At 37.0% G+C, this 11,320-nt stretch overlaps 1 protein-coding gene across 1 annotated transcript; it reads left to right on the forward strand.

The window, feature by feature from the left end:
• Window positions 1-1,768: 1,768 nt before the first annotated feature.
• Window positions 1,769-8,635, forward strand: alp3 (alkaline phosphatase 3). Its single transcript, XM_026943337.3, has 11 exons — window positions 1,769-1,877; window positions 2,343-2,459; window positions 2,589-2,704; window positions 2,805-2,979; window positions 3,983-4,155; window positions 4,314-4,454; window positions 4,974-5,043; window positions 5,545-5,679; window positions 7,265-7,456; window positions 7,570-7,686; window positions 8,311-8,635. Exons 1-11 carry the CDS (start codon window positions 1,814-1,816, stop codon window positions 8,526-8,528), a joined length of 1,518 nt encoding a protein of 505 aa, XP_026799138.3. The 5' UTR covers window positions 1,769-1,813; the 3' UTR covers window positions 8,529-8,635.
• The last annotated feature ends 2,685 nt before the right edge of the window (window positions 8,636-11,320 follow it).

An 11,320-nucleotide genomic window follows, 5' to 3' on the forward strand; every position in this document is an offset into this window, starting at 1 on the left:
CCTACATAATGAAAAACAGACCAGAGCCCACCTACCTTAAAGCACTTATCACACCCCGCACTGCACCGCGCTCCCTCCGATCCTCTAGCGCTGCTCGACTGGTCACACCATCTCTCAGGGTACGAGGAAGACCTGCATCAAGACTCTTCTCTGTTCTGGCACTAAACTGGAGGAATGAACTTCCCATAGATGTCCAAACAGATGAATCACTGGCTTTAAATGACAACCAAAGACCTACCTGTTCACTTAAATAACCACTTTGTTATTTTAAAAAAAAAAACTTGTCTTGTATACTAACCCCCCAGTGGGTTTTTTTCCACTGCCCTAGTGAACTAGCATGAGGATGTGTTTTTGACAGAGTCTCCAAAGCTCTTCTTTAAGTCTCTCTGGATAAAGGCTAAATGCTGTAAATATGAATGTTTTTTGTTTTTTGCTCATGTTAACATTAATGTTCATTTTTAAGTTAATGTTAACTATTTCCCAGTCAACAGAGAGCTTTATTAGAGCTTTCAAGCACGTGTTCAACAGCTTCTCAGGAAGTTCAAATCGAGTGCGAATCCTGACGATGCCACAGCCGGGAGTCTAAGAGCTCAAAACTGGCTGTGCTCTTTGGGTGGGAGGGGCATACTATCTCTCCCCTGTCAATCACTGCGGCACTGGCCAATCGTGGGTGTCTGTGAGCTCATGTATGTGGAAGAAGGTAGATAGCAATTTCGTCCAAAAAAAAAAAAGTTATTTTATAAGAGTGCATGGTATTTTCTTGATTAAACAATAAAAAAATTTTTTTTTGTAAAAGTCTTTCTGTTTAAAGTGTCTTTACTCCATTACTGAAATAAACATTTTAATTGTTACATTATTCAAACACTCAATTTTTGATTTTATTAAATAAGCTAATTTATGCATATTTAATTTAAACTATTAAATATATTCTAAATATATATTTAACTCAAATAAATTTACATTTGTATAAACATTCCAACATGAAGAAAATAATTATAAGAAAATCAGCAAATATCTAGCAAAGATGAATTGTGTAAACTTTATTTAAAAATTTTCATATACACCTGCAGTGTTTCACCGTAATGTTTCTTTATCAAACCATAAAATTCCCTTTTATCTGTTAACCTCACCCCCTTTGAATCATCCCGCTCTCATGGACTCGTAAGTGATCTCTTCTTTTCCTGATAAGTGTGTAATATAGCAGGTCATAAACATAAAAAAAGGCCTCATTAATTATTAATGCATGTTAATCTTCAGTAAATGTAATATATAAATGGATAAGATGTGTGACTGTGAACAACAAGTAAACTAATTAGAAATTTAGAAATATAAATATTTCTGTTAGTTAATAGTTTTGATACAGATGTGCTTCTTATTATTCTGATTTATTGCTATTCTCAATTATTTTCCTCAACAGATTAGCAAGAACTTTGCACCTTTTAATTCACTTATTTAAAAAAAACACTTATTTATAATCCTTCCATTTTTATATATATATTTTTTGTTTTTATTTATATATTGTTTGATTTTTTTGTTTGATTGATTTTTTTATTTATAATATTTGTATTATTTTTTTTGTTTGCACACTATTTATGAAAGTGTTTTTTTATTTGACAGTCATATAAACGTTAATCTCCGTCTTGGCTTCTGAACCTTTCCCATGCAGGTGGAACTTTACCCAGCAATAAAGATTTGATGTTTTTTTTCCATTGACGACTTCAGGGGTTATTTATAATCCGATGATTTCAGAGTGCGATTTTCTGTTCGCTGCAGTCGAGAGGACGTTTTCGGCTCGGTCTTGCTGCTGGTCATCATGATTCGGTTCCTGGTGTGTGTCCTGTGCTTTCTTCCGACCGCCTCAGGGAAGTCCTTACAATGTAATAAACATTCTGAATTCACTTTTAGTGTAATTTTCTTCAGCTAATATTTTATATGTATTTAAATTTTAATTTTGAAAAATACATGCTGTAAATACAAAAATACACACAGGAATACACATGCATATATAAATTAACCCTTAAATGTTAGCAAAACAGCATTTACATCTGAGATATCTAGATTCTAGGTACTACACTGTACTGTCAGGTTTCTAACAAAAAAAAATCCATATTATGATGTACAGTTTTGGCATTTTGGTAATAAATTGTTCACAGAAAAAAGGTAACAGATTTTTTTTTAAATTTGATAAAGATATACCCTTTTAGAAAATGTGTATTGTACTGTAATGCACATGTATACAATAATGTACTAGTATACAGTCAGTGTTACAGAGTTGGAGATTTGGAGATATTTGGAAGCTGCTGGAATTTAAATGAATTTTTCATTCATTTTTGTTTTTGCAGTGGACGAGCAGAACCCGGAGTTTTGGAGAACTCAGGCTCAGGCTACACTGAACTCGGCTCTCAGGAGGAAACTCAACACTAATGTGGCCAAAAACATTGTGCTGTTCCTCGGAGATGGTGAGAATGTGTAATATATATAAAATTTTATAATTGTGTTCTATTAATTGTCTACAGTAGTCATAATGTCTATTGATGGTCCTCACAAAAACTGTGTGTGTGTGTGTGTGTGTGTGTGTGTGTGTGTAGGTATGGGCATCACCACAATCACAGCCGCTCGCATACTGAAAGGCCAACTGGAGGACCGTCCAGGAGAGGAGACCGTCATGAACATGGACACGTTCCCTTATGTTGGTCTTGCCAAGGTAAACACACACACATATAAACACATATTTGTTTTACACATACAAAGTTACACATACAGTGTGTGTGTGTGTGTGTGTGTGTGTGTGTGTGTGTGTGTAGGTGTACTCAGTAGACTTTCAGATCCCAGACAGCGGAGCGACAGGGACGGCATATCTATGTGGTGTGAAGACAAATCTGAATGTTGTGGGTGTGAGCGCTGCTGCGCAGAATGGTGTGTGTCGCTCACAGACAGGAAATGAGGTCACGTCCATCCTCAAATGGGCTAAAGATGCAGGTATACACCCACCTGTCTCTCTGTCTGTCTGTCCTCGTCTGTATGTCTCTCTCACTGTCCCTCTCCATCTGTCTGCCTGTCTCACTGTCACTCTCTCAGTCTGTCTCTCTTTTGCTCTCCATCTGTCTGTCTGCCTCAGACTGTCGTTTCTCTCTTTGTCCACTGACAATCTATCTGCCTCTCTCTCCATCTTTTTCTCCATCTGTCAGCCTCTTTCTCTCTCTATCTGTCTGTCTGCCTCTCAGTCTGTCTTACTATCTTTCTCTTTATATGTCTCACGCTTTGTCTGCCTCACTCTCTCTCTCTCTCTCTCTGTCTGCCTGCCTCACAGTCAGTGTCTCACTCTCCATCCGTCTGTCTGACTGTTTGCTTTACTCTCTTTCTGTCCGTCTGCCTCACTGCCTGTGTGCTTCTCTGTCTGTCTCACTCACTGTCTCACTTGCTATATTTCTGTATCACCATCGCTATCTGTCTGTCTGACTCAGTCACTGTCTGTCTCACTATTTGTTTTTCTGCATGAGACTCTGTCTGTCTGTCTGTCTGTCTGTCTGTCTGTCTGCCTCACTGTCTTCTTGTCTTTCTGTCTGTCTTACTGTCTGTCTCTCTCTCTACATCTGTCGGTGTACCTCACTGTCTGTCTGCCTCTCTGCTTGTCTCCCATATTGTCTGTCTCATTGCTTGTCTGTCTCACTTGAATAGTAATTGAACGGTGAAATTTGTTCACTATGGACATATAGAAATATATTAATGTCAATTATGAACATATTAATATATTAATTAATTAATTATGAACATATTAATATATTAATGTCAATTATGAACATGTTTTGTTATTATGTTAATTATCTTAAAAATGAATGATCATCCTGAATAAAATTATAATTTATAAACACAGAATTGAATTTATGAATAAGTATTTTAGTACTGTTAATCAAAGCGAAATGTAAGATCTGTGTGTGTGTGTGTGTGTGTGTGTGTGTGTGTGTGTGTTGCGCACGTGTAGGGAAGTCAGTTGGCATAGTAACGACTACACGTGTACAACACGCCACTCCAGCGGCTTCTTATGCCCACAGCGTCAGCAGGAAGTGGTACAGCGATGCTGACATGCCCGCTGCGGCCAAGAGAGACGGCTGCACTGACATCGCCTCCCAGCTCATCTCCAACACCGACATCGATGTGAGTGTGTGTGTGTGTGTGTGTGCATGTTTGGGTATAAACAAAAATTATATTATGTATAGGTTTTGTGTATGTGTTATGTATAGTACTTGTCTAAATGTGTGTGTTGAATGCAAATGTATAAATGTGTGTGTGTGTGTGTGTGTGTGTGTGTGTAGGTGATTATTGGCGGTGGCCGTAAGTACATGACCCCTAAAGGCACAGCGGACCCTGAGTATCCCATGGACCTGAACTCAGCCGGCATGAGAGAGGATGAACGCAACCTCATAAATGAGTGGATCGACATGAAGGAGGGAAAGGTAGAGAGAGAGAGAGAGAGAGAGAGGGAGAGAGAGAGAAACAGAAAGAGAAAAAGAGAAAGCTAGAGATAGGATGTGAAAGAGAGGCAGACACAGACAGAAAGAGAAATGAAGACACAGAGATAGTGTAGATAGAGACAGGATAGAGAGAGACAGACAGAAAAAGAGAGAGAGAGTGATAGAGACACAGAGAGAGAGGGGTATCGATGGAGAAAGAGACAATAAAAGAGAAAAAACTGATCAGTAGAAAGAGAGACAGAGACAGAAAGAAAGAAAGAAAGAGACAGATAGGGGTAGGAGGTGTGGCCTAGAGATTGAAGGCAGAGCTTGTACAATAGGACTGATTAAGATTATTTTTAATACAGACTTATTCTGCCATTTTATGAAACCAGTTATGTAAAAAAACAAAAAAGTGTAATCTGATGATGCTAAACCGGTGATCATGAGCTTCAATTACTACATTAGCCTCATGGCTGGAGTGCAAAACTAAAGAAGCTTCTCTGTCCGTGTGGTCTGTAGGTGGCTCGCTATGTGTGGAATAAGACAGACTTTGATGCGGTGGACCCCGAGACCACGGACTACCTGATGGGTGAGTGTGATATAATCATTTACTATTAATATAATAAACAGTCAGGAGGATTCTGATTGGTCAGAAGGAAATCACAGGTTTCTATACTAACAGCTCACTCACAGGGACGTGTACGGCGGATGCTCCACTAATAATAAACAGATTACAAACGTGTGCAATCGTTGATGCGGTGAAGTTTTCCTCGTGTAATGTGATGTTTATGTAAGGAGTCTCCAGTGTCAGCACTCTGTAACAGTCAGAGGGAAAGCTGCAACTAAGTTTTCCGACATCTTCAGGACAGAGGAGTTTACACTTTTTTTATTTTTTTTTTTACGTTTTTTTCGGTAACATGACAAACTACGTATATTTTTTTTTTGTCTTATTAACTTCAAGAGAGAATGAAGAGAGGCTGGTGAGGGAATGAGTGTTTATCGCTGCTATAACGTAAGTGACAACAGGAACTAACTCAGTGACTCTGTGAGTATTTGACTATAAGGTTATATTTTTTCGGTTTCTCTGTAGCCCTGTTTGAACCTGGTGATCTGAGGTTCGAGGTGGAGAGAGACCCGCTCATGGATCCCTCCATCGTGGAGACGACTGAGAAAGCCATCCGCATCCTACAGAAGAACCCGAGAGGATTCTTTCTGCTAGTGGAGGGTAAATTTCAATCAAACTACCAAACAATCAAATCCATCCCTCGATAAATTAATGAGTAATATTAACTCCATCACCATGGCAACATTGTAAATCAGGAAACATATCAATAGAGAATAAACAGTTTGTACTGGAGCAACGAGCTGATAAGCTGATAAGCTGATAAGTCATGGAAAGTTTGTATACTATATGTGGAAAATTGTGTGCAAAGGTGAGACAAATGACATGAATTCGAATTTAATCCTTTTTTTTTCTAGAGAAATCCGGACACTTGTTAAGTGCTAGAACACTCGCATTAAACAAAACACAGAAATTATACACAGAACAATGAACAATGCAAAATGAAAAATTTCTGGTTTTCTCTTAACTCATCATCAGACATTTAAATATCTTACAGCAGAGAATTTTACAATCGCTAATAAAACATGCTAGCTGTTCATCAGTTCACCCCCAATTTTAGAAATGTCTCAGTTAGACACAAGTTTCAGCAAAAAGCACAGAAATTATATTTAAGGTGTACAGGGTTTTTCGTGTGTGAAATTGTGAAACTGCAAAACGTTAAATGCTACACTATAAACTCTAGCATACAGCAGTGCTAGAAAGGTTCGATTCCTGAATTTAAAGCTATAATATGAGCAGATCTTTATCTACAACACAAAAAAAGGGAAATTTAATCAAACAAATAGATAAAATGAAACTTTATTGATCGCCGGAGGAAACTTCATGTACGGAAGTACCAGTGCTGGGAAATATGATGATATAATATCAGTATTGTGATAAATTACATCAAAATATATTGCAGGTATCACAATATTGTTTTATAACTTTTTTAATATATTAATTTTTATATATTTTGAAAAAAATTTAAAACAGTTACAAACTCAGATTTATAAAATGAGTATTTATTTATTTATTTATTTATTATATTTTATTTACAGTTTTTATTACTCATCCTTTTTAGTGTTAAATAATTTTTTTTTTTTAAACATTACATAAAATAATTACCAAATTCAGACTTTCAGATTTTAAAAAAAATGCAACACTACTGCTTGGCTGTCAGTTTGCGAGCAAATCTATATATCGTCATACATATTGTGTATTGTAGTAGCGATTCGTTATATCCCTATTAAGTACCATAAAAACTCAAATATATAATATAAGGTTAAATATAAAAAGTATAATGTGAATAATTTAAAATAATGAAGAGGCAGTAAAAAGTGTCAGCACTTTTTTAACAGGTGAAGGAACGACTGTTTATCGCTGCTATAATGTAAGTGAGAACAGGAAGAACAGAAGTTGTCTAACATTAAGCAACAATAAACGGATAAAACGTATAAGGTGTCATTCTTTAAGAAATGAAACTTTATAATCATTGGTAAATTGCTGTGGAATAAGAGGAATAAAACTCTTGGGGACGTGCTGTTATAGGAGAATAATCAACTTCCGGGTGATAACAGTGACTCCACTTCATCACACCACCTCATCATTGATTTTTTTCCTGTAACAGCATGGCACTGAGGGGTTTATTCCTTATATAACACGCTCACCGGAGTGAACCGGATCAGTAGTCAGTGTGTTGTGGCTGCAGGTGGACGTATCGATCAAGGACACCATGCTAGTCGTGCCTTTATGGCACTGCATGAAACTGTCGCCCTTGACAACGCTGTGGCCCGGGCACTGGAGCTGACCAATGAGGAAGAGACACTGACAATTGTCACTGCTGACCACTCCCACTCGCTCTCCTTTAACGGGTATCCCTTCAGGGGCAACAGCATTCTGGGTAAGTGTGCACAGATTTTAGATGTTTGAGAGGAACAACATGATACAGGAACAGACGATAAGTTTATAGTTTGTGTGTGTGTGTGTGTGTGTGTGTGTTTCTGCATGTCTAAGGTAAATCTCCTGTCTTCGGGATGGACATGCTCCCCTATACCACTCTGATGTATGGAAACGGCCCTGGACACAAAATCATCAACAACAAACGACAAGACATCCGCCAAGTGGACACCAGTGAGGGCTACACACACACACACACACACACACACAATACCTAACTACCTAGCTAAATCAGGTTAACATCTATGAAAGGAGTCTCCAGTGTCAGTGCTTTGTAACAGTCACAGGCAAAGCCTAAAGTTTTCCAACATCTTCAGGACAGAGGAGTTTACACTTTTTTGTGGTTTCTCAGTTTCTGTGGTTTTTTTTTTTTGTCTTATTAATTTAAAGAGAGAGAAAAAAATAGAGGCTAGTGAGGGAAAGACTGTTTATAGCTGCAATAACATAAGTGACAACAGGAACTAACTTGTTTCACCAACATTAAATGTAACTATAAACAGATAAAAAGTAAGACGTGTTGTTATTTAATATACAGATGTTTGTAATCGTTGGTAAATCGCTTGGTGTAAGAGGAATAAAACACTTCAGGATGTGCTGCTGTTAATTACTTTCCTAAAGCATCATGCCACTAGTTAAACAATTTACAGTACAGGTTCCTCAGATTTCTTCCATGTTACTTTGGGAAAACCCTTAAAAGTTTTATGTATAAACTGACAATAAAGCGTATTCCTTTTAGGAAAGGTTTCCTGTAGAACTGTTTTAGAAAGCCGGAACCCTCTTTGTCTCTGTCTGTCTCAGGGAGTAAGGATTACGTGCAGCAGGCGGCGGCTCCTCTCGACTCAGAGACTCACGGAGGCGAGGATGTGGCCGTGTTGGCTCGAGGCCCCATGGCTCATCTGTTCCAGGGCGTTAATGAGCAGAGCTACATCGCTCACGCCATGGCCTACGCAGCCTGCGTGGGAACCAATCAGAACCACTGCTACACTGCACGGAGCTCCGCCCCCAACATGCCCTGATTTAATCACTCATAGCTGAATGTATACATACATAGGTGCATTAAATTAAAGGAATCTTATAAGGTGTAACTGAAAATCTCTAATTAAAAATAATAACATGCTGCTAATTTTATCTAAACTTCTTTTATTTACTTGTTTATTTTTACCCACATGTATTCATTTAATACTAATTGGCTTGGAAATGAATTAAGCATAAACTCACATTAAATTATTGTAAATAAATTTTAGGGCCGTTACACTCACAGTAGAACGAGTGCTACGCTATAAAATACATACAGTAAATCATAATAAGTAATAATGATTTGACAAACATTTATGCTTTAACTTAATGCTAATTTGCAATACAAATATATAATGCTACCATTGATATTCATATATAGGTTATTTATATTTAATTTAGCGCACCTACACAGCTCATAGTTCAGAAAATGCATAAAAGAAATCTAAGAAGATATGAATCTAATTATGACATTAAACTTTAAATCTCAGGGCCAATCTAAATCCCATTAAAATGAAATAATTTACATCTTAAAAACTCAGGAAAGCAGAATTAAATAACTCTGAATTGTAATGATTTACCATTTACCTTTGTTTTTGTTAACATTATGTATTTTTAACCTTGAGGTTTATGGTTTGTAAATGTAAGTGATGGAGTAAATAATGATAGTTAAGGGAAACTTGAAGCATTAGGAATTTCATTCATTAGAATTTAACATAAACATTAGTATAATGTATTAAAGTATAATTAATTAATTAAACATATAACACTAACTAATGTTAAATTGTAATTTCATTTTAGTGCATCAATAAAACAATTTAAAGGGAAAAAATGCTACACAAAAACATTTGTGTACAAATTTAACAAATTTAGCTGATTAACATAAATATTTGAATATAATAAAACTAATTGTTTCAAGATAATGTTTCAAGATAATGTATATAGCTTCACCTTTATAAACATTAGTATTTCATTTTTTTAAGCATATTTAAGCCCATGATCCTTAATACTTTAGCTCCAATATTTGGACTCTGAGTCCTCATGTACACTGAGTGTGTGAATAGAAACAGATTTTGAAAACACACCAGTGGGTCACATCCTCTTTGTTTGATGCACTGTGGCTAATTAGGAAGAGGAGTGTGTGTGTGTGTGTGTGTGTGTGTGCGTATTGGGGGAGGGTGCTGGTGTATGGTGTTCCTCCCAGTGTTAATAAATAATGCACTATGTGTAAAGATCAGCTATTTTTAACATATTTTGTAAAATAATTGTTTGTGTGTGTGTGTGTATGTGTGTGTTTTATAGCAGGTATGCAGGGAGATATAATAAATCAGACAGTAAAAGTAAAAGCATATAAACTTCTTGGTGAAAGCAAAAAGACCAAACACAAATCATCTGTGGTGTTATGGTGTTTATGGGAACCTGTGGTCCTCACAACTACAGCCATACATGAATGTGTGTGTGTGTGTGTGTGAGAGAGAGAGAGAGAGAGAGAGAGAGAAAGAGAGAGACCCAGGTGGACTTCATGTTCAAGCAGAACTGAAGCTTCATTTACACTAACTGTGACTTAACACAAATTTAAATTTATGTAGTAGGCCTTAAATTCTTGATTGACTTCCTTCCTTCTGTTCTTTCCATTTCTATCTTTCCCTTATTCTTTCTTTTCATTATCTTTCTTTCCTTCCTCACCAGCAAATCATGTGTTCATTCAATCGTTATCCAATCGCATTGCGGACTGTGATGACATCACTGGTAATCACATCAAGTACTACTCTTTTTTTTTTTTTTTTTTTGCTGTAACGTGTTTATATATCCACAGGTTTCTTTCATTCTCATTCATTTGCTTTCTTCCTCTTTCCTTTCACAGGATTGCATTTTTTCTTTCTTTCTTTTGGTATTATTCAAAATTATTTATGAAAGTTTAAAAATTTAGAGAACGCGAAAGGAGATACAGATGCATCAGTTCACCTGAAGGAGGAGCTGTAACACAGCTTACTAATGCACAGAGCGAGAGAGAGTGAAAGAGAGAGAGCGAGAGACAGAGAGAGAGAGAAACAGAGGGAGAGAGAAAAAACAGAGGGGGGGCTTCTTTCCTTCTGTTGTTAATTTTCTGCACTTTCTTCTTTCTCTCTCTTTGTCTTATGACTCAATAATCAGTTCTTTCTTTCTTTCTTTCTTTCTTTCTTTCTTTCAGAGTGTTATCTTCCTATGTGTTGTTTATGTATTTATTCATTAAAAGGCAGTTAACAGTCACTGTAGTGGCAGTGAGAGAGAAGCAGTCGTGTTTAACATGAGGTTTTGGATGTTGGATGTACTTCAGCATCGGAAGTCGTGTGTTTGCCATGTTACGGTTAAGGTTAGAAAGGGGGTGGGGCTAGTGGCAGTACAGTCACTAGACTACTGCGAGGATTTCCAGACTGAATCTCTGGCTGTTGATTCTAACACTAAAAATAATCTTAAACATTCAAGAACTCCTTATGAATCTCTTTTTCTGAAAATCTTGCTGCTTTTAGTGTGTTTTCCATCACTGACCCTGTAAAGTGAACTCCTTTCCCAGAATCCCTTTTTTTTTTTGTTTTTTTTTTTTGCAGTGACGCATCTGAGGTTTGGGTTTTTGTTGCTTTCTTTTCACCGCTCCCACTTGCCAGATCTGAAGCGTCTGAGCAACGTGTGATGTTCAGGAGAAGCGAGAGAGTGTGTGGGTCAGTGCTTGCCGCTATGTTTAGAGTGTGTGTAGGCGCATGGTTACACAATGCATTCACACACACACACACACACATATCAGGCATCTGCAAGC

The sequence above is a fragment of the Pangasianodon hypophthalmus genome, chromosome 14, assembly GCF_027358585.1.
Source record: "Pangasianodon hypophthalmus isolate fPanHyp1 chromosome 14, fPanHyp1.pri, whole genome shotgun sequence".
Classification (NCBI taxonomy): Eukaryota; Metazoa; Chordata; class Actinopteri; order Siluriformes; family Pangasiidae; genus Pangasianodon; species Pangasianodon hypophthalmus.